This window comes from Chiloscyllium plagiosum, unplaced genomic scaffold (assembly GCF_037043375.1).
Source record: "Chiloscyllium plagiosum isolate Xiang-an unplaced genomic scaffold, Cpla_swu_hap1 HiC_scaffold_39, whole genome shotgun sequence".
NCBI classification, from domain to species: Eukaryota; Metazoa; Chordata; class Chondrichthyes; order Orectolobiformes; family Hemiscylliidae; genus Chiloscyllium; species Chiloscyllium plagiosum.
The window spans coordinates 15790601-15815286 of NW_028270177.1; the positions used below are offsets into that span (position 1 = coordinate 15790601).

The 24686-nt window shown below is 43.7% G+C and overlaps 1 protein-coding gene across 4 annotated transcripts in view; it reads right to left on the reverse strand.

Annotated features, from left to right (window-relative positions):
* Positions 1–24686, reverse strand: part of agbl1 (AGBL carboxypeptidase 1) — a 246003-nt gene that overhangs the window by 199297 nt on the left and 22020 nt on the right. For 3 of the 4 annotated variants that reach the window (XR_015753858.1, XM_043677060.2, XM_087981473.1), the window contains 5 exons: positions 15566–15603; positions 11499–11707; positions 10258–10432; positions 7286–7368; positions 2503–2619 (listed from right to left, as the gene is read on the reverse strand). Coding sequence is in view for 3 of the 4 variants with exons in the window: in XM_043677060.2 (XP_043532995.2) it covers positions 2503–2619; positions 7286–7368; positions 10258–10432; positions 11499–11707; positions 15566–15603 (622 nt within the window). In the remaining variant the exon portion in view is untranslated. The remainder of the gene's footprint in view (positions 1–2502; positions 2620–7285; positions 7369–10257; positions 10433–11498; positions 11708–15565; positions 15604–24686) is intronic. The other variant, XM_087981474.1, reaches the window with a different exon arrangement.

A 24686-nucleotide genomic window follows, 5' to 3' on the forward strand; every position in this document is an offset into this window, starting at 1 on the left:
TTCATCATTCAGTATGATCTCAGCTGAATTGAAAACTCTGTTCCTGCTTTCTCCCCATTGCCTTTGATTGCTTTAGCCCTAAGAACGATAAGTAATTCCTTCTTGAAGGCTTGCAATGTTTTGGCCTTAACCACTTTCTGCGGCAAAAGAATCCCTTCTGTGGGTGAACTGGAAGCATTAATCATCATGTTAATCATCAGGAAGTCATTAAATTTGATGTTTTCAAAAGTAAATGGATAGTAACTCATTTCATAAAAAGTTACACAAGAATACTCTGGAGTCAGGGTTCCCTCTAATTTCCCTTGCTCTATGCGTCCACTTTTACTTTCAATGCATGATCGCTTTAAGTCAGGCATGTGGTTGAATATGCATGTATCTCAAAGGGACCATTAGCAGTCTGCCTACTGATCTCCATATCCCCCATTTGCTAAGCAGCTGGGTATTTGCCCAGCGTAAAAGGAGCAATGCAGAGAACTGCAGACCAACCTGAATCATCAAATTGGCATCCTGAAGGAAGCAGAGTGAAGCAGAAAGAAGGGCTGTTTGTGAATGAGATGATGTGTGTATGTCAATGACATCAACAGCCACATGCCATTGAGACTCAGAGGAGAAACGAATGGGACAACTGTACGAGAGAAGTGTAATCTGAAATCTGTACTTTAGTTTAGACCATAAGACATAGGAGCAGAAAATAGGCCATTCAGCCCACTGAGTCTGCTCTGCCATTCAGTCATGACTGATAAATTTCTCAACCCCATTCTTCCACTTTCTCCCCATAACCCTTGATCCCCTTGAGACTCAAGAACTTATCCATCTCAGTCTTAAATATACTCATAGACTTGGCCTCCACAGCTTTCTGTGTCAATGAATTCCATAGATTCACCACTCTCTGGATGAAGAAGTTTCTCCTTATCTCTGTTCTAAACGATCTTCCCTTTACTCGAAGGCTATACCCTCGGGTCTTAGTCTCTCCTATTAATGGAAACATTTTCCCAACATCTACTCTGTCCAGGCCATTCATTATTCTGCATATTTCAGTTAGATCTCCCTTCATCCTTCTAAACTGCACCAAGTATAAACCCAGAGTCCTCAAACTTTCCTCATCTGTTAAGCTTTTCGTTCATTCATGGAATGAGGGCTTTACTGGCTAGGCCTGCATTTAATGCCCATCCATAATTGCCCTGAGGGCAGTTAAGAGTCAACCCCATTGCTGTGAATCTGGAGTCACACTTAGTCCAGACCAGGTAAGGACAGCAGTTTCCTTCCCTACAGGACATTAATGAACCAGGTGGATTTTTCCTGACAATCATACAGACTTACAGTCACATTAAATTCTTAATTCTAGATTTTTATTGAATTCAAATGCTGCTAACTGCCATAGTGGGAATTGAAAACAATACCCCAAAACAATACCAGAGTATGTAAGTAATAGTTAATTGGATGTCCAGAGAGCAGACAATAGCTAGTCCCACATACCCTTCCCCCAGCCCCACTCTCCCTCCCTCTATTGACTTCTGGGATCCCCTCCCCCTCCCCCGTCCTGACGAAGGGTGTTGGCCAGGTGAAACTGAGACTGCAGATGCTGGATATTGAGAGTGTGTTGCTGGAAAAGCACAGCAGGTCAGGCAGCACACAAGGAACAGGAGAATCAGGCAAAAGCCCTTCATCAGGACGGCATGGCCCGCAATGCTGACTTTCCTGCTCCCCAGATGCTGCCTGACCGGCTGTGCTTTTCCATCTTCACAGCCATTGACTCTGACTTCCAGCATCTGCAGTCTTCACTGTCTAATAATCAATCTTAGATAAGGTATTTACAGAGATAGATCTCCCCAGAGTAGGTGTGGTCTATGATAGCCTCAAGAGCGCAGTATAGACGCCCAACAACAGACTGAGGTTGGCAGAGTCCGTGAGGACAGAATATCAAAAAGTTGTTTCCATGGCAGCAGTTGAAACCAGTCTGAAGGACTTCATTAAAGAGACATCATGTCTGTTAACTCCGTTCAGTTACTTAAGGAAGTGACAGGCTTGATGGACAAGGCAAATGTGGCAGTCATTATAATTGTAGATTTGAGAAAATCTTCCACACTTAATGTGGTCCAAGAGATTGGAAGATGTGAGACAGTAGAAACATTTCCAAAATAAGTCAAACTGTTTCTTTCAGAGGCAGGGTGTTTGATACTAACTCTAAACCGAATAAAGAAACATAAACCTCTGTTGAACTAATCAGAAGGTTTTCATTAAGACAGAAATTAGTTGCTAGAAATATTATATTCAAACAGATAGATACTTCATTTGGTGTTTTTTTTTACATACCACTTGAGCTCAAATTTTCTCATTAAAAACTAATTTCTTGTACTGATCCCAAGAACTATTACTGCTTTTGGCTTATGAAATAATCACCACTGACCACCCCCAGGAAGCTCTATGTTAGTAAGATCATTTAATACTTAACCAACAACAACACAATGGTTATTGAGCACTAAACAAATTCTCAGACCTCACCTGAAAATATCCAGTAAGTTCTGGGCAAAGTCTTTCATATTGTTTGAGCTCCTCCACAGCTCTATCGAGTTGTGGATTTGGCCTCAGTCTTGTTAAATCTGTTTCAAGATCATCATCCTTAAACAAATAAGGGGAAACATATTCAAGTTCAAAACTAATGTTTGCCTTTATCTAGCTCCTCATTATATTGAAATGCTTCTCGGCACTCCACACAATTAATTAATTTTTCGACTGTTAAATATGCAAATATGACAATTACTGCACATTTCAGTTGCCACAAATAGCTCAGAGATGAATGAATTTAGTTATATTGCCCCAGGCTAGAACGCAAGAAAACGCTCTGTTTTTCTTCACACAATATGAAGAGATCTTTGACAAGCACCTGGACGAGTGGATGAAGCCATAATGGACTCTGTTTACTGTCTTATCGAAAGAAGAGTGTTTCAGGCAATGCAGCAATTCCCCCAGTACTGAGATGTCAGGCTATGTTACATTCTCAAGCCCCAACATGGATTTAGAACCCAAAACCTTCTAATTCGGAATCAAAGGCTGTCACAGATTAATGCAAGCATGACGTGAAATTAATTTGATTTCTGGCAAAATTGTTATACTACAGCTGGGAATTTGTTTTCATTTTGTAAAAAATAATTGTAGGGGTGGGGCCACTGTGCTCCAGGGGTTGGAGCCAATGTGGGGGTGGGGGTCACTGTAGGGGGAGGGCCAATGTGGGGGTGGGTCACTGTAGGGATGGGGTCACTGTGGGGGTGGGGCCACTGTGTGGGTGTGGGGCCATTATGGGGGAGTAGGGGTTACTGTGCTCCAGGGGTTGGAGTCAATGTGGAGGTGGGGTCACTGTAGGGGTGGGGCCACTGTGGGAGTGGTACTGTGGGAGAATAAAGATTACTGTCCTCTGGGGGTTGGGGTGACTGTGGGGGTGGGGTCACTGTAGAGGTGGGGTCACTGTAGGGGTGGGGCCACTGTGGGGAGTAAAGGTTACTGTCCTCTGGGAGTTGGGGTGACTGTGGAGGTGGGGTGACTGTGGAGGTGAGGTCACTGTAGGGGTGTGGGTCTACTGCAGCAGTGGCATTTGGACATGCCTCATTGTGCTTAGTGGGGATGCGGTCACCATGGGGGAGCAGGTTCACGATGGGGGGGTGAGGAGTAGGGTCTCTGCAGGGTGGGGTCACTGTGGGAGTGGAGTCACTGTGTGGGGGGGGGGTAGGGTCACTGTGGGGCATTGGGGTCACTGTGGGTGTGGGGTCACTGTGGGGATGGGGTGGCTGTGGGGGGTGGAGTCACTGTGGGGGTGGGGTCACTGTGAGGCAGTGGGGTCACTGCGGGGCATTGGGGTCACTGTGGGTGTGGGGTCACTGCAGGGCGTTCAGGTCACTGTGGGTGTGGGGTCATTGTGGGGGTGGGGATAGAGTCACTGTGGGAGTGGGGTCACTGTGGGGGTGGAGTCACTGTGGGTGTGGGGTCACTGTGGATGTGGGGTCACTGTGGGAGTGGAGTCACTATGGGAGTGAGGTCACTGTGGGGGTGGGGTCACTGTGGGGGTGGGGTCACTGTTATGTGGGGTCACTGTGGGGGTGTGGGTTACTGTTATGTGGGGTCACTGTGGAGGTGGAGTCACCGTAGGGATGGAGTCACTGTGGGGGTGGAGTCACTGTGGGGGTGGGGGGGTTACTGTTATGTGGGGTCACTGTGGGGGTGTGGGTTACTGTTATGTGGGGTCACTGTGGAGGTGGAGTCACCGTAGGGATGGAGTCACTGTGGGGGTGGAGTCACTGTGGGGGTGGGGGGTTTACTGTTATGTGGGGTCACTGTGGGTGTGGAGTCACTGTTATGTGGGGTCACTGTGGGGGTGGGCTCACTGTGGGTGTGGGGTCACTGTGGGGGGTCATTGTGGGGGTGGGGTCACTGTTATGTGGGGGTCGGGTCACTGTATGGGGTCACTGTGGGGGTTTACTATGGGGTGGGTTACTGTGGGGTTGGGGTCCCTGTGGGGGGTCACTGTTGGGTGGGTATTGGGTCACGGTGGGGGCTTTACTTTGGGGATGGGATCCCTGTGGACTTTGGGGGTGGGGTCCCTGTCACTGTGGGAGGTGGGGTCCCTGAAGTGGGGGTGCGGGATGATCGTGTATCACTCTGTGCTGTGAGACATCACTGTGCTTGGGTCAGGAGTCGATCTGTCGTTGTTCTTTCTGGCCTTGGTGCAGGTTATAGTTCCTCTCCCCATTTATTCCATCTTACTGGGGTCACACGCAGTCTGTGCATAGGTAGAGACAAAGAGATCGGATCTTAATTTCTAAGGGGTAAAATGGATCTGTACCTGCTCCTGAAGGTCTTAATAATTCTGCCTGACCAAATCCAGTTGTGCTTATTGCAATCATCTGACAAATCTTCTTATGACCTAAGGAGAGGACCCCTTCGGCTGATATTCTACAGTGGTGTATCCTCACCAGTAATCATCAGCTCAGCCCAACACAAAGCAAGGAGCTCAGGTGACAGTGAGCTAACTGGTACATCACTGACCCAGTACCACACATTGGTAAGAGGTGGCAGATACCACATAGTGCCAGGAGTGGTCATCTGGGGAAATACCACACTCAGGAGAAAGTGAGGACTGCAGATGCTGGAGATCAGAACTGAAAATGTGGTGCTGGAAAAGCGCAGCAGGTCAGGCAGCATCCAAGGTGCAGGAGAATCGACGTTTCGGGCATGAGCCCTTTCAGCAAATACCACACTCAGCACACATCTGCTCCAAACATGCACAGAATGAGTGAGCTGTGACTTCAAGTTTTCATATGCGATTTATTTCCCATTAGTTTGTGTTTGCAAACCCATGTACCTTCTGCCTAGAAGAGGCAGATAATGAATACATTGAAGCTTTCCAGTTTTCCAGATTCTCAGCTAACCTTGTGATACTGGGGATCACGCGGCATCCGAGGAGCAGGAGAATCGGCGTTTCGGGCATCATTCCTGATGGAGGGCTTATGCCTTGCTTTTCCAGCACCACACTCTCAACTCTGATCTCCAGCATCTGCAATCTTCATTTTCTCCTAACCTTGTGGTACTGCCTTTTAAAGGTGCCCATCCCTTTAAATGTCATTTCACGTGGCATTTCCCACTCCCACCATTCATTTCTCTTTGCAATTGCCATGACGTGTGCCTGCATTTATGAATACTGCTGTAAATGAGCGGGTTTGGGATATTTCAGCAATATATTAGTACAATGCACAATTTCTCAGATAAAGATCAGGGAGGATCCTGAGAGTGAAAAGGGAAGAGGTGGGGATTTAAGTGAGAATACCAGAGTGTGGGGTTTAGATGCTGAATACGGAGTTGCCTGAAGTGGGGAAATAATGGGAGTGTACAACAGGCTGAATCAAGACGTGTATAAAGTGTGAGTAGGGGGTGCAAAGACGTCACAGTGATAGAGAGGGGAAAGGATTCAGGAACAATAGAATGATAATTCTATCAAGTCCCCATGCTTAATAAATTGACTTTAAATTCTTGTCTAATTTCCCATCTCATGACATTGCGTCACTTAACAAAGTTGAATTGGTCCAAAATCAAAATCTCTTGTCTCTAAATCCATCATTGAGGTGTGAATCAACTCAAAATCCATCGGGTGGGATCTTTGCTTCTGCGGTCATCTCAAACCCCTGACTCCAGATACAGGCTACATATACACATGCCCACAGCTTCATGATTGATTCTTATAACTTCTTGTTTTGTATTTCCACAGACAACCTCTGTTCCCCTAACAATGGAATAGTTCTCATCTACACCCAATCATTGGTAGTCAGTCATAGAGTCAAAGAGATGTACAGCACGGAAACAGACCCTTCGGTCCAACCCGTCCATGCCGACCAGATATCCCAACCCAATCTAGTCCCACCTGCCAGCACCCATCCCATATCCCTCCTAACCCTTCCTAATCATATACCCATCCAAAGGCCTCTTAAATGTTGCAATTGTACCAGCCTCCACCACTTCCTCGGGCAGCTCATTCCATACACATACCACTCTCTGTGTGAAAATATTGCCCCTTAGGTCTCTTTTATACCTTTCCCCTCTCACCCTAAACCTATGCCCTCTGCCCCTCATAATTTTGTAAACCTCTATAAGGTCACCCCTCAGCCTCCAACTTTTCGGGGAAAACAGCCCCAGCCTGTTCAGCCTCTCCCTATAGCAAAATCTTCCAACCCTGGCAACATCCTTGTAAATCTCTTCTGAACCCTTTCAAGTTTCACAACATCTTTCTGATAGGAAGGAGACCAGAATTGCACGCAATATTCCAACAGTGGCCTAACCAATGTCCTGTACAGCTGCAACATGACCTCCCAACTCCTGTACTCAATACTCTGACCAATAAAGGAAAGCATACCAAATGCCGTCTTCACTGTCCTATCTACCTGTGACTTCACTTTCAAGGAGTTATGAACCTGCACTCCAAGGTCTCTTTGTCCTTTAGTTCTGAGACTTTTACCCCATGGATCTGCCTGTGCAGCCTCCACCAGTCTGTCACCTCAAGCCTATATCTTTAAGACTTCCTCAAAATAATTCTCTTTGACTATTCCTTTGGTTCCCATTTAATCTTCCCCACTTTTGCTTATTAACACTTTGTCTGACGTACAACATTTCGATTTCAATATCTTGAGCTGCATTTTAGAAGATGTAAGTTATTTATATAATATATCAGCCAGCTGGACTTATACTTAAACCCAATGATAGTTTTGCCTTTTTCTACTGCCTTCACTTCATTACAATTACTTACATCTTCATTACACACTGGTTCTTCATTCTCAATGTTGTCTTCATCATCCTGTTCTTCATCATCTTCTTTCATTGCAATGACCTCTATACAAACACACAGCTCTGTTATCCCAATCCTCGACACTTATCTTCATAATTTAGATAATAATGAGTATATTATGAGTCATTATCCTTGTTTACTGTCATCTAGAGATTTTACTTTAGTTGACAGTTGTATAATTCTTATCATTGATGCTGTGATGACACTATGGCTGTAGGAGGTATATTTTGTCCTGATTTGTTTTTGAAGAGAGGTTGAGATAGAGGTGGCCAATAAAGTAAACTGCTTGTGAAGGCTTGGTGTTTTTAAAAGTTGGAACAATAGAGGCAGCCCGAACGGGTGCGGTTAAGCTCCGACAGAAGCAAGATTTTGGTTTAGCTTTCAATAGCTGTTGGGGTTTGGAAGCTGCTATACAATTCCCCCTGCTACAGCAAAACATTAGAGATCTCCCTCTCTCAGAGTTTTCTCTTGATGTCCTTTCCTCCTGGAATGGAGAATTGCATGTGAGATAATATATCTTACTGACTTTGACTTTGCCAAGGGTGTGTTGATAAGATGTTACTATATTATTACAGTTGCTGTTTAGTAGTTAAATAATCTATTATTCAGTTAAGTTTTCCAATTTTTCTTTTGTTTTACATTTTAATTGTAGTGTATGAATAAAATGTGTTTTGCTTCAAGATTGGTAGTCTGACCAATCGACTTACATCCAGAACATAACGCGTTACACTTGCCTTGAAAAATAAGAAAACTTTGGAGTCCAGGCTATTTTCTTAAAATATTTTGAGGGGGAGGGGTTTGGTCTGGTATGTAACAATATTGTGTTTTGCATTTGGTGCTGAGACATTCATTGATCTGTTAAAGAATGTCCTACTCATTGACATTGACACATCTACTTGGATTTCAGCAACAAAAGACTGGGTCCATGATACACAGTTATCTATAATGTGGTCTGACATATAATCCTGTAAAATTATGCTATAGGTCAACATAGAGTGTATCGTACAGGCTTACAAATAGTATCACCTAAACTAAGGGCTGTCCTTACAGCATCAAACCATGAGGAAGTATTTCAAAAATCAATTTATTTATTTATCTTTGTAGAGAATTTCCATGTGTTGGGGGAGTCCAGAACTAGAAGGCACACATTTAGGGTGAGGGGGGAAAAATTTCAAATGGACCGAAAGGTCAACTTTTTCACACAGAGGCTGATGTACATGTATGGAATGAGCTGCCAGAGGAAGTGGTGGAGGCTGGTACAATTACAACATTTAAAAGGCATCTGGATGGGTATATGAATAGGAAGGATTTAGAGTGATATGGGCCAAGTGCTAGCAAATGGGACTAGATTACATATCTGGTTGGCATGGGCGAGTTGGATCGAAGGGTCTGTTTCAATGCTGAACATCTCTATGACTCTCTGACTCTATGACATTCTGCTGTTATAAGATTAGATTCTCAAGCCTGGAGAAGTTGTTTAGCAGTGATTATGATTTGGTAACCGTTAGAAACCTAGTTGTAGCTCTGAACAAGGCAGAAATTGTTCATTTTTTTGATGGTGACAGTGACAGCATAGATACATATCAAATCAGTGATCTGTAGAAGCTTTCCATCTAAGCTAGCATTGTCATTGTGGAGGAGCAAGGTTTCTTTTGATGGAAACTTTGGATTTCCTCTTTTTTCTGCACATTCATGGCCTCCAGCATTTGCTGACATCTTCACAGAGTGGATGATGGTAGTATTATCTCCTGCAATGGCCGAGCACATTGGGCCTAAACTCATTTGGAAGAGTGAGAAGTAACCTTATTGATTCATCGAAGATTCTGAGGGGTGATAACCTGCTCACTGAGAAATAATTCCCCAAGTGGGGGAAAGTAGAACAAAGGGCCATGGTATAAAAATGAGGGGTCTTCCATTTAAGGTGGAGATGAGGAAGAAAGACATCTCTCAGAGAATCTTTACATTTTGGAAGTCTGTTCCCCAGAATGCAGCAGAGGCTGGGTCATTGAATATATTTAAGGTTGAGTTAGACATATTTTAATTGACGAGAGAGTCAAGGGTTCAGATTGTTTGCTGAGCTGGAAGGTTCGTTTTCAGATATTTCATCACCATACACGGTAACATCTTCAGTGAGCCTCCAAATGAAGCACTAGTGGTGCAGCCCACTTTCTATTTATATGTTTGAGTTTCCTCAGGTTGGTGATGCCATTGGTGACTCAAATATATAAATAGAAAGTGGGCTGCACCACTAGTGCTTCGTCTGGAAGCTCATTGAAGATGGTACCTAGTATGGTGACGAAACGTCTGAAAATGAACCTTCCAGCCCGGCAAACAATCCGAACCCTTGACTCTCTTGTCAATTAAAATACGTCTAACTCAACCTTAAATATATTCAATGACCCAGCCTCTGCTGCATTCTGGACCTTCCAGCTCAGTGAGCAAACCTACATCCAAAACCTTAACCTGAGCTACAGATCTTCTCAAAACTCACTAGAGTCAAGGGTTTTAGGCAACAGGCAAGACAATTAAGTTAAGGCCACTGTGAGATCAGCTATGATGGGTTCAAGTGGTTGATTGGCCAACTCCTGCTCATTCTCAATGGTGTTATAATCTTGTGATATTTATAAATGCAAAACCAAGTGAAAGTAACCAGAATTGTCCCTTGACAGCATAAAACCTGAATGTGGCTGAAAAGAGATGCATTTTGTCAAAGTTTCTTGTCCTGCACTCATCAGGGCAATTAGCAAGAATAAAATGTCAAGGGGCAAAACCAACATTTATATTGTAGGAAAGTAAAGAGCTGATTGGTTGACTATTGGACTCTGATTGGTAGAGGTGTTACTATGGAGATTGCACCTGTCTGATGGCTGCAACGTGTCAGCAAAACGTGTCCTTTCATCAACAGAAATGCAGGCAGGTCAATAGGATCTCACCTTGAGGAAACATACTGGGACAGGCCAGTGGCTGCGAGTCCGCTGCGTTCGGGAGTAAAAATGAATAGCAACTTCTAACTGTTAACAAAGGAAGAGGCTGTTTGGGGTGACACTTCCGCATGACTTGTGTTGCCAACTTGATCACGGGCTGTAGGCCTGGACTACTGCCATAAGCCTAGAGAAGGAAGAAACCAGTGCAATCACTCCAGAATGCTGAAAATCCAACTCGTTATCGCCATGGAGACATGCGTTCCCCTTCAATACTGCTTTTGGAAAGAAGGTACATTTTTCGCTCCTGCTAAGCCCCTGTGTTTTAACAACAATCATTTTCATTTCGACTCTTACGTATCCTGTCATGAGCTGATGGCCTGTCCTCATGGCTATAAATATTAATTATTAATAGTTATGAGGAGAAACAAGAAAACAACAATCCAGCCTTTTCTCTTAATTCATTCATGTGATGAGGGAGTCGCTGGCTAGGCAGCAGTTATTGCCCATCCCGAATTATTCCAGAGGGTAGTTAAGAGTCAACTACCCTCTGTGGGTCTGGAGTCACAGGTAAGTTAGACCCAGTAAGAACGGCATCTTCCTTCCCTAAGTGACATCAGTGAACTTTTGATTCTCCAGTAAGATGGAAGATCTTTTTATTGGAGGGACACCACCTACCAGGTTGCAGTCAGATTGTTGTAATGTTAGTAAAGTCTCCATATTCCCAAAGTGCTGCTCTTTCAGTAGAGTGGGAGAGACAGTTGGTGATGAGTTTAACCTGAGGGTGACTACGTTGCGAAGGCATGACCTTGATTAACCAGTGTAATAGAGGGTATGGTGCTGGAAAAACACAGCAGGTCAGGCAGCATCCGAGGAGCAGGAAAAGCATCATTTCGGGCAATTCCTGATGAAGGGCTTTTGCCCAAAATGTCAATTCTCCTGCTCCTCAGATGCTGCCTGACCAGCTGTGCTTCTCCAGCCCCACACTCTCGACTCTAATCTCCAGCATCTGCAGGCCTCACTTTCGCCTCAGTGTATGTGGTACCCTAACATCACTCTACCTCACAAATCCACTGTCCAGATCCCCCCATGTAACAGCAGTGTCTCCCTCACAGTACCTCTAGTGTTCTGCTCTCAACGAATCAGTTCAAATTAAAGAAGCAATCTTGGTTAAAGTCCCTGTTGAGTTGAAACAGTGCTGACTAAACAGTGAGGATGCTTGATGGTCTTTTCTCAGCAATGCTGCTACCCACCTGTGAGGCACTGAGCAGGACCCGCATGCCGTCTGCCTGCAGAAAGGCTTTCTTCCCAGCCTGGATGTTTGTCATATTCTTAATGCAGTTAAGCAGAGCTTTGTGAATGGAGATGAACTTGTTCTGTGTATCTCGTTGGTGCCAATCCTGATACAACTTCAGGAGCCTGTGGATGTATCCATTGTCCACCGCCCTCCTGCAGTTCCATTCTGAAACAAAGAGTTTAAACAAGAAATCAGATTTTTCTTTGCACCATGGTGCTTATTGTCAAGATGTAATCTGAAAATTACTCTATGATCTTGTGGTGCAGTGACCCTACCTCTGACCCACAATCCCCACAGTGTGGATACAGGCCCTTCAGCCCAACAGAACCCTCTAAAGGCTAACCCAACCAGACCCATTCCACCTTGAGCAATGCACCTAACCTACACATCCCTGAACATCACGGGCAACTTAGCATGGCCAATTCACCTGACCTACACATTTTTGGACTGTGGGATGAAACCAGAGCACCCGGATGAAATCCACGCAGACACGGGGAAAACGTGCAAACTCCACACAGACAGTCACCCGAGGCTGGAATCAAACCCAGGTCCCTGGTGTTGTGAGGCAGCAGTGCTAACCACTGAGCCCTCACACCAGCCAGATCCCTGTCCCACTCCAGAGCTTGATGGCCATGAAAGGTGTGTTAATAATGCAACAGAGTATCATTTGTAAATGGTTCCAATACACATTGATGGTCAGCAGTGCGTACAGAGAGACAGGGGTCAGCACGTGATGGAAAGGAAGCTGGGGTTTCTGTCATCATTAGCTCTAGCTCTAGGCCAGAACCCTCAGGACACAGCAACTCACACTCAGCTGGTGAGAGTGTATCAGATTGGTCCCAAAAACACAGGCACTAAATCCTCATTCCGGTTTGAGTGAATTTAGGATCTGCTTCCTCTCCCTCCAGAGAATGGGACTTGCTGTGCTGTGGTTGGACCTGTTTTTGATTAGAGAATAAATTCTTGGGATTCCTATAGGGTACCACAAAGCCATTCAGCCCATTGAGTCTGCACTGACCCTCCAAATAGCATGTCGCCCAAACCCAAACCACCCACCCTATCCCTGTAACTCCGCATTTCCCATGGTTAATCCACCTGCACATCTTTGTATTGCACTGAAGAACTATATTTGAGAACTGAAGATATAGAATGTATACATATATACAAACACACATATATTAATGAACTAATATAGAACAAAAAGGACACATATGATATATATAAATATTTATATAGTAAATATAAGATCTGTGTATAGAGTGGATCTCCAGGGCACTTGATTGACACCACAATGTTGGCTCTTCATCTCACTAATGGACAACAGTGTCACCCTGTGGAATAAAGGTGCAACTACATGTCAAATCAACGTGTGATTCAATCTGCTCTGTCTCCAGTTCAGACACCACACAATAAATACAATCTTTCATTATGTAACCTTACTGTACCACGGTCCAATCTTCTCAAGTTGTGATGCAATTCTTGCAACAATTATTCTTGTGGTAAAAATAGCAACAATTATTGCATTTCTAGCCTCAACATTGAAAATCAGTACTTTGAACTGTTTTTCGAACAAATATCCTTTTATAAAAATGTTACACCTAGACTAGAATTGACAGATCCTAACTTGTTCATGCATCCCAGCCACATAAAGGTGAGCAAATATTGAACGTTCAGAAGAAACATAGTGGTTGGAAGGAAAAACTAAAATCATGGAAATGTAGAGGTAACAATAAAAATGCTACTATTAGAGAGTGATATAAGTAGTCGAAAAGTGTGGCACTGGAAAAGCACAGCAGGTCAGGCAGCATCCGAGGAGCAGGAGAGTCGACATTTCTGAGCTACTTATGCCTGACCGGCTGTGCTTTTCCTGCATCACACTTTTCGACTCTGATCTCCAGCATCTGCAGTCCTCAATTTCTCCGAGTGATATAAGTAGCAAAGCTGCAGGATGGGTTAGTGAGATTAGAAGGCTGGCCCAAAAAATGGAAAGATTAGGAAACAGCTTGAATTTAGGCAAAAAAAAAATTATTTTTGCTGCAGTGCTCCAGCCAAGCTCAGCACAAGCCACACTTTCCTCACGGGGTCCCTGCAACCCTCTGGACTCAATGTTGAACTCAATAATTTTAAGGCTTGAGGCACCTCCTCACATGCCCTTCCCCCAGTGCCCACACACCAGGCCTTGGCATCACATGGGTTGCCCAACATACTATTGTCAGTCACTAATAGTCCCCATTAGCAGCTATTCATTCCCCCAGTCTGCCTTTTTTCTACTTAATTCACAGGGTGATGGCATCGCTGACTGGGCCAGCCATTTATTGCCTGACCCTAATTGTTAAGAATCACCAAATGTTGCTGTAGGCCAGACCAGATAAAGGCAGCAGCTTCCCCCCCCTAAACGGCATTAGTAAACCAGTTTAGTTTTCCCAACTATTGACAATTGAACTCACGGTCATCATGAGACTCCTAATTCCAGTTTTTTTTAAACTGAATTCAAATTTCAGAATTGGCTGTAGTATGATTTGCACCTGGGTGCCCAGAGTATTGTTGGGATCTCTGGATTAACAGCTGAAAAATGTGTTGCTGGAAAAGTGCAGCAGGGCAGGCAGCATCCAAGGAGCAGGAGAATCAACATTTTGGGCATAAGCCCTTCTTCAGGAATCCTTCTTTCTGCTCCTTGGATGCTGCCTGACCTGCTGCGCTTTTCCAGCAACACATTTTCAGTTCTGATCTCTAGCATCTGCAGACCTCACTTTCTCCTTTTAACTCTGGATTAACAGTCTAGCAATGATACCACTAAGCCATCACCTCCCTTTTACTCATTCCTTTATCTGTCCAACTGTTTTTTTCTCTCTCTTTGGACTCCAGCCATTGCTTATTCCTCCCCCTCCCTGCATCCCATCTTGTGTGTCAAACCACCCTTTTCCTTGCTACCATCAGTTCTGAAAAGGTCACTGGACCCAAAACATTAACTCTGATTTCTCTCCACAGATGCTGCCGGGTCTGCTGAGCTTTTCCAGCAATTTTTTTTTAAGAATTCCTACAGCTTGGAAACAGGCCTTTCGGCCCAACAAGTCCACACTGACCCTCCGAAGAGTAACCCATTCCCCTACATTTACCCCTGACTAATGCACCTAACCTACACATCCCTGAACACCATGGCCAATTCAGCTGACCTGCACATCTTTGGACAGTGGGAGGAAATTGGAGCAATTTCTGTTTTGAATTTATGCAACATCTTTAAGACCTGAGGAAAGCCCGTTGAAACTTGCATCTCATTAATGTTATCTGAAGTACAGTCATTTTCACTTTGTCGGTAACTGAAACAGCAAGGTTGTGCAGAGCAAATTTCACCAAGGGAACTAGTTGAATGAGAATGAAGGAGAAGGGGCTGGTGAGATTACAGACCAGAATGATGATGTTAGACCCACAGTCAAAGGACAGGAAGGCATGATCAGTAACATCCTCACAAAATAAGGCAAAGAGATGTGGGGTGGCTCAGTCACCAGCACTGTTCCCTCACAGCACCTAGGAACTGAGTGCAATTCCACCTTCAGGCAACTGTCTGTGTGGAGTTTGCACGTTCTGTGTGGGTTTCCTCCAGGTGCTCTAGTTTCATCCCACTGTCCAAAAATGTGCAGGTTAGGTGGATTGGCCATGTTAAATTATGCAGGCTAGGTGTATTAGCCATGGGGAATGCAGGGTTACAGGGGGTGGAGTGGTGGGATGGTGTTCAAAGGGTCAGTGGGGGCTGAGTGGTCAGCTTCCACACTGTAGGGATTCTCTTCTATGTAGAAAAACAGAACTGTATTCAAGCAATGTTAAACTAACAATGAGAAACATTGTAATAGCATCATATTGTTGCCATTTTACATTCCAGTAATATTTTCCTCAAACATGTACAAACAACAGGTATTTCTTCAAACAAGAAATGCAGATACACAGCATAAATGTCCTCAAATTTTAAATCATTTTACAGCAAAACGTATGGAAGGACAATGAACAGGAAAATGAATAAAAACTTACTCGATTTCAATAATGCTGAAAGAGCTTCAATGGCTGCTCTAGAAATTAGAAATAATATTTTATTCAGGACGCAAGCCGCAGTAAATATAGCCAAATATATACATAACGCTCTTTAGAAAAATTAATGCTACTGATCAGATATGGTAGCAAATAAAGATTTTCTAATTCCTGAATTCGAGAACAGGATGATCGTGCAGATCCAAAGAATAAAGAACAGCATGACATAGGAATAGGGCCTTTGACCCACCAAAACATGATGCCCTTCTAAACCAAAAATGTTTTATCTCTATCTGGTCTGTATCCCTCTATTTCCTACCTGTTCATATATCTGTCAAGATCCCTCTTAAATGTTGCTAAAGTATCCCCCTCCACCACCGACTCTGGTAGTGCTTTCCAGACATTTACCACCCTCTGTGTAAAAATCCTGCCTCTCACATCTTCTTTAAACTTATCCCCTTTTATCTTAAACTCACATTCCCTAGTGATTGACATTCCTATTCGGAGGAAAAAGACTCCATTCTATCTCTGCCTCTCATAATTTTGTTCACTTTAGGTCGCCCGCTCAGTCTCTGATGTTCGAGTGAAATTTAAATAAAGTAGACCGTACTTTAACTCAAATCCAAGGGAGCACTGCCAAATGTTCTAGTCTTATCTTCCTATTTAACCCATAAGTTGCTCTGTGTTCTCTCTAAGGGAGTCATAGCATCATAGAAATGTACAGCATGGAAACAGACCCTTCGGTCCAACCCGTCCATGCCAACCAGATATCCCAACCCAATCTAGTCCCACCTGCCAGCACCCAGCCCATATCCCTCCAAACCCTTCCTATTCATATACCCATCCAAATGCCTCTTAAATGTTGCAATTGTACCAGCCTCCACACATCCTCTGGCAGCTCATTCCATACACGTACCACCCTCTGCGTGAAAACGTTGCCCCGTAGGTCTCTTTTATGTCTTTCCCCTCTCACCCTAAACCTATGCCCTCTAGTTCTGGACTCCCTCACCCCAGGGAAAAGACTTTGCATATTCACCCTATCCATGCCCCTCATAATTTAGTAAACCTCTATAAGGTCACCCCTCAGCCTCCGATGCTCCAGGGAAAACAGCCCCAGCCTGTGCAGCCTCTCCCTGTAGCTCAGATCCCCCAACCCTGGCAACAACCTTGTAAATCTTTTCTGAACCGTTTCAAGTTTCACAACATCCTTCTGATAGGAAGGAGACCAGAATTGCATGCAATATTCCAACAGTGGCCTAACCAATGTCCTGTACAGTCGCAACATGACCTCCCAACTCCTGTACTCAATACTCTGACCAATAAAGGAAAGCATACTAAACGCCTTCTTCACTATCCTATCTCCCTGCAACTCCACTTTCAATGAGCTATGAACCTGCACTCCAAGGTCTCTTTGTTCAGCAACACTCCCTGGGACCTTACCATTAAGTGTATAAGTCCTGCTAAGATTTGCTTTCCCAAAATGCAGCACCTCGCATTTATCTGAATTAAACTCCATCTGTCAAGAATGTGATGCTGGAAAAGCACAGCCAGTCAGGCAGCATCTGAGGAGCAGAAGAATCAACATTTCAAGCATTCCTAAATGAAGAGATTATGCTCGAAACACCGATTCTCCTGCACCTCGGATGCTGCCTGACCTGCTGTGCTTTTCCAACACCACACTCTCGACTCTGATCTCCAGCATCTGCAGATGTCACGCTCTCTCTAAGGGAGTCTGATGAATGTTATCCAAAATTTGGGCATTTTTCTCACATGGATTCAAGCTGATATGAAACCGAGTAGAGAAGAACCAGCCTCAGGAATAAAAGGAATTCTGCTGCCAACAAGGAAGGAGACCATCATCCTATCCACATGGGGTGGAATATATTTTGACTCCCATGGTAAAACTGATGATCACAGATGACTGCATTCCACTATCTTAATGATCGACAGCACTCGATAACCTAGGGAACCTAACATGGTGACAAAACATCTGAAAATGGAAGTTCCAGCTCAGTGAGCAAACCTACATGCAGAACCTCAAACTGAGGTACAAATCTTCTCAAAACTTGCTATCAAATGGACAGTTAGACATTGAAAATGTCCAAGACTGTGAAAGGATGGTCTCGTTGTAATCAGCACGGAGGAGATTTTGAAATCTCTGGGCGAATTGGGGCACTATCAATTCTGGAGTGTGGGGAGGCCATCTTTAGCTGTTGGTTAGGATATGTGAACATTCTGAACATTTAGTGTCTGATGGTTAGGATGGCCTGCCTCTCAAGTCGAACTGAGTGGTTTACCATTCTGCATTTGAGAGGGAATTGAAGAGGCGTTCACTTTGTCTTGGATCTGGAGTAAGATAGAGGGCAATAGAAGAAGGACAGTCCCCTAAATCACATTAGCCAATTAGATGTTTGTTTTGCAATGTTCCATAGGAACAAGGAAACATAGAAAAAGAGAGGGGGTAGGCCATTCGGCCCTTTGTGCCTGCTCAGCCATTCTATCTCAACCTGTTCCCGCTTTCGCCCCACACCCTTTGATTCCTTTAGTCCTGTGACCTGTATCTAATCATCCTCAAAAATATTCAATGTTTTGGCCTCAAATGCTTTCTGCAGCAGAAAATTCCCCCAACTCACCACTCCGTGGGAGAAAACATTTCTCATCGTCTTCCTTGTTGGCAGCAGGATTGCCTTTATTCCTGAGGCTGGATCTTCTCTACTCAGTTTCATATCAGCTTGAATCCATGTGAGAAAAATGCCCAAATTTCGGATATCATTCATCAGACTCCCTAAGAGAGAAAGTGAGGACTGCAGATGCTGGAGATCGGAGTTGAGAGCGTGGTGCTGGAAAAACACAGCGGCTCAGGCAGCATTCGAGGAGGAGAGTCAATGTTTCGAGCATAAGCTCTTCATTTAGGAATGTTTGAAATGTCGATTCTCCTTCTCCTCGGATGCTGCCTGACTGGCTGTACTTTTCCAGCATCACACTCTCAACTCCCTTAGAGAGAACACAAAGCAACGAATGAATGAAATAGAAAGCTAAGACGAGATGGCCTACCCCTTATCCTTAAACTCCAAATGAATTTTGTCAATTCTCTGCATTTTGTTAGAGTGCTATTAGCACTAGTTTATTAATCCAGAAACTCAGCTAATGTTCTGGGGAGCCAGGATCAAATCCCACCATGGCTGATGGTGAAGTTTGAATCCAGTAACAAAGGTGGCATTAAAAGTCCAATGATGACTATGAAACAATTGTAGAGGAAAAGCCATCTGGTTCATTAATGTCCTTTAGGGAAGACAACTGCCATCCTTACCTGGTCTGGCCTATGTGTGTTGACTCTTAACTACTCTCTGGGCAATTAATGGGCAATAAATACTGGTGCTCACATCCAATGAGTTAAAATGACTGCCAGATTGGGCCAAGTGACCACAGTTTAGGCATCAACAAAGAAGGGGAGCAGCAAGTCTTTCTAATACAGTCAGATTAGGTTTCAGTTGTATACAGGGACTTGAACTTTCAGGGTGAAATTCCTCAGCTCGTCAGCAACCACTTTGTACAGGTTGATGGGACTCCAGGTGGCCAATCACTCACTTATAGATTAGGTGCTCACACTATATTGACACGAGGGACATGACCTCTTCACATAATGGCTCCTTGCCTGGTGACGTCTATATTTATTGCAGGATACTTAGTCCTGATTGTTAAAAGCGTAGCACACAAGAGTAAGAGGCGAGCGCACTCTGGGTGATGACACGTTACACTTTGTAGCCTTCTATATCTCCTGCCTAATCATATATTTCCCGATCTCTGGAGTCAGCGTTCCAGTGAGCACCCTGTGCCTCTGCATGTTGAGGAGGATCTTGTTACAGTCAGTGGGTCAGATGCCAGGCATCAGCACTGTTATAAAAACGAATGCGGCTGCTGTCACTGAGACGCCAAACATTCTATCCAAGGCAGAAGAATGTCTCTGAATATTAAGTGAAGGCAAAGGAAAGGTTAGAGGTTCATCAGATAAATACATTCATGCTTCACTGTGTTTCTGCAGGGAGAGAGCAACATGGTTACGTTTCCAAACTCTCAGGCATTGGTTTGATCTGCATTCATCAAGAAACTGATCTAATATACCCCGAAGGCAACAGGAGCAGCAGATGAGATGGTGACTCTATTGTATTTATCACTGGGCTCAAAATAGGTGAGAGGGAGAGAGAGATAGACATCAGCAGATGGGCTGCAATTGGCAAGTGTGTCTGCTCTGCCTCTGAGTTCAAATTGGCAACCCTGGCATGCGCAGAAGTATAACTTCACTGTGATTCTAATTTTGAATTAGCCATGTAGTATTGAAAACTGTATGTATGGAACACAGATTCTGCCTACTATCGTGTATTCAGGGGCGGAACTGGATGAGGCCTTTCAGTCTGTCGAGCCTTCCCTGCCACTTAACGCGCTCATGACTGATCAAACGGTTTATAACCTGTTGCTGTGTGATCTTTAACATTTTTCTGTGCCTCATTATAAATTCTTCTGAGTCTGATTTTAATGGATCTTCATTCATCTTAGTGAAGCAGTTTGTTTTTGATAACAATCATAAGCTTTTACAGTCCATTGTTATGTTTTTTGCAAGATTTAAAATGTATTCTATTCTTCCTTTACTTATTGCTCCTTCTTTACGTATTCCAAAACTAACTCTACTCAAATGTATTCATATTTCTGACCACTTTTCTTTTAATCTTATCCTTTATCCTTTGTCAGCCACTGATCATTCACCTTAGTTGAGTTTTTACAGCTTAAATGAATGCATAGTTGTTGTGGGTCATGCATTTGTGCTTTGAAGATAGTCCGTTGCTGATGAACAGTCATGACTTCAGCATATTTTCCCATTCCCGATCAGCCAACCTGTGCCTTATACTTTTGTAATTTCCCTTTTTCAAATGTAATACCTCTGCTTCAGGCTGACATTACTCCCTTTCAAGCATAACGTAAAATTCTATCAGATTGTGGTTACTCATCCTGAAACGATTTTTAACAACACAACTATTATTTATCTCTTTATTGTTACATCACACCAGATACAAAATAGTATGTCCTCTAGTTAGCTCTTCAACTTGCTGCTCTCGAAACCATCCCAGAACTTGTCCTCCAGACCCTCGATACTCAGGTGGTTTACTCAGATTGAAGTCTCCCTCGATCATTGTGTTGACTATTGATCAAAATGAAGTCAATGGATGTAGTATATTTGTATTTTCAAGCGGTTTTTAACAGGACGTTATCTGGGAGGCAATGGACTGGCATGGATTAAGAACTGATCAACAGACAGAAAGCAGAGAATAGGAATGAATGAATGATGGCAGGCTGTGCTACAGGCTTCTTTCATCTTCAGGTTTATACCATGCCCCGTATTACTGTTTGGTAATCGGTGAATAACTCCAACCAATGTCTCCTGCCCCTTGCTGCTTCTTAATTCCAACCAAGCCGATTCCACACATTGTTTTTCTGACCTGAGACCTTCCTTTACCAAAGTATTGAACCCATCCCATATCATCGGTGCCACTCCAACTTCACTTGATTTTGAGCTACATTTTTGACATTGGCACTTTGCCTTGAAACCCCCGATCTAAACATAAACATAGAATCCCGACAGTGTGAAAACAGGCCCTTCAACTCCACACCGACCTTCCGAGGATCAAACCACCCCCGACACATTCTTCTGCATTTTACCCCTGACTAATGCACCTAACCTGCACATCCCTGATTACTGTGGGCATATTAGTATGGACAATTCACCCTAACCTGCACACTTTTGGATTGTGGGAGGAAACTGGAGCACCTGGAGAAAATCCACACTGACATGGGGAGAACATGCAAACTTTGTAATTGTACCAGCCTCCACCACTTCCTCTGGCAGCTCATTCCATTCATGTACCACCCTCTGTGTGAAAAAGTTGCCCCTTAGGTCTCTTTTATATCTTTCCCCTCTCACCCTAAATCTATGCCCTCTAGTTCTGGATTCCCCCACCCCAGAGAAAAGTCTTTGTCAATTTATCCTATCCATACTCCTCATGATTTTATAAACCTCTATAAGGTCACCGCCTCAGCCTCTGACACTCCAGGGAAAACAGCCTCTCCCTATAGCTCAAATCCTCCAACCCTGGCAACATCCTTGTAAATCTTTTCTGAATTCTTTCAAATTTCACAACATCTTTCCGATAGGAAGGAGACCAGGATTGCACACAATATTCCAAAGATGATCTAACCTATGTCACAAGCAGCTGCACCATGACCTCCCAACGCCAATACTCAATGCTCTGACCAGTAAAGGAAAGCATACCAAATGCCTTCTTTGGTATCCTAACTACCTGCAACTCTATTTTGAAAGAACTATGAATCTGCACTCCAAGGTCCCTTTGCACAGCAAAACTCCCTTGGACCTTACCATTGAGCAAATAAGCCCTGCTCTGATTTGTTTTTCCAAAATGCAGCACCTCACATTTATCTAAATTAAACTTGATCTGCCACTCCTCAGCCCATTGGCCCATCTGATCAAGATCCTATTGTACTCTGAGGTAACCTTCTTCTCTGTCCACTTTACTTCCTATTTCAGTGTCATCTGCAAACTTACTAACTATACCTCCTATGTTCATATCCAAATCATTTATATAAATGATGAAAAGTAGTGGACCCAGCACCAAACCTTGTGGCACTCCACTGGTCACAGGCCTCCAGTCTGAAAAGCAACCTTCCATCACTACCCTCTGTCTTCTACCTTTGAGCCAGTTCTGGATCCACATGGCTAGTTCTCCCTGTATTCCATGAGACCTAACCTTGCTAAACAGCCTACCCTAAGGAACCTTGTCGAACGTCTTACTGAAGTCCATATAGATCACATCTACCACCCTCATCAATCCTCTTTGATTGAATTTTTTGAAGAAGTAACAAGTTTGTGAGACATGATTTCCCATGCACAACGCCACGTTGACTATCCCTAATCAGTCCTTGCCTTTCCAAGTACATGTAAATCCTGTTCCTCAGGATTCCCTTCAACAACTTGCCCACCAACAATGTCAGACCCACTGGCCTATAGTTCCCTGGTTTTTCCTTATCACTTTTCTTAAATAGTGGCACTACGTTAGCCAACCTCCAGTCTTCCAGCACCTTATCTGTGACTATCAACGATACAAATATCTCAGTGAGGGGCCTGTCAATCATTTCCCCAGCTTCCCACAGAATCCTAAGGTACACCTGATCAGGTCCTGGGGATTTTCCACTTTTATGTATTTCAAGGCATTCAGCACCTCCTTCTCTGCAGTATGGACATTTTTCAAGATGTCACCATGTATTTCCCCACATTCTATATCTTCCATGTCCTTCTCCACTGTAAACACTGATGCAAAATACTCATTTACTATCTCCCCCATCTTCTGCAGCTCCACACAAAGACCACCTTGCTGATCTTTGAGGAGCTCTATTCTCCCCCTAGTTACTCTTTTGTCCTTAATGTATTTATTAAATCCCTTTGGATTCTCCTTAACCCTATTTGCCAAAGTTATCTAATGTCTACTTTTTGCCCTTCTGATTTAACTCTAAAGTATATTCCTACTGCCTATATACTCTTCTAAGGATTCATTTAATCACTCCTGTGTAAACCTTACATACGCTTCCTTCTTCTTCTTAACCAAACCCACAATTTCTTTAGTCATCCAGCATTTCCTACACTTACTAGCCTTTCCTTTCACCCCAACAACAATATACAGTCTCTGGAACACTCGCTATCTCATTTCTGAAGGCTTGCCATTTTCCAGCTGTCTCTTACCTGTGAACATCTGCCCCCAATCAGCTTTTGAAAGCTCTTGCCTAATACCGTCAAAATTAGCCTCCCTCCAATTTCGAACTTCAACTTTTAGATCCACTCTATCCTTTTCCATCATTATTTCAAAACTAATAGAATTATCAGTCACTCACTTATTTATTACATAAACAAGTTAAAACCCCTTGAGCAACATAAAGAAATTATTTCAAAAACAGGCTGAAGTCTATACAAACAATGAACATTTAAGCATTTAATTAGCCTTCTTTATAGAAAGTTATGTTTGTAAATGCTGATTAAGTTGGCAAAATCTCTGATAGAGCAGGCAGAAGGAAATTTTCCACCTCATACATCTGGCTTGTGATTTTCTGTCTATTATGCTAATAAGTTTAAAATGTATTTATCAAATTCAGAACACTCTGATCACAGAATCACAGCACCCCTACAGTGTGAAATCAGGTTTTTGGCCCATTGAGTCCATACTGACCTTCCAAAGAGCATACTGCCCAGACTCACACTCCTAACCTATCCCAGCAACCCTGCATTTCCCATGGTTAATCTACCCAGCCTGCACATTCCTGGACACAACAGACAATTTAGCAAGGCCAAATCCACCCTACCCGGCACATCTTTGGACTGTGGCAGGAAACCAGAGCACCTGGAGGAAACCCACATAGACATGGGGAGAATGGGCAAACTCCACAGAGACCAAGTGTGAATCGAATCCGGGTCCCTGGCACGTCAGGCAGCTGTGCTAACCACTGAGCCACTGATTGTATAAAATAATATGGAAATACCTTCCAGGGCATAAACAGGTTACAAATATTTTGTGCGGGAAAGTTGATAGAGGGATGATCATATCAAAAATTAATAAAAACAGTTCCATTCTATTCTGAAGTGTCACCATCACTCATTAGGCTGCAAGACTATTCTTAGAAGACTAAGAGATGATCTTTTTGAAACATAATATTTTGAGTGGGCTTGAAATGGTCGATGCGAGGATTAAATTAGATTCCCTATAACATGGAATCAGACCCAACAGGTCCACACCAACTCTCCAAAGAGTAACCCACCCAGACCCACTCCCCTACCCCGTATTTACCCCTGACTAATGCACCTAAATACTACAAGCAATTTAGCATGGCCAATTCACCTAACCTGCACATCTTTGGACTGTGGGGGGAAACCGGAGCACCCGGAGGAAACCCACACAGACACGGGGGAGAATGTGTAAACTCCACACAGACCATAGTACCATAAGAAGACCATAAGGCCATAAGAAATAGGAATGGAAGCAAGGCCATTTGGCCCATCGAGTCCACTCCG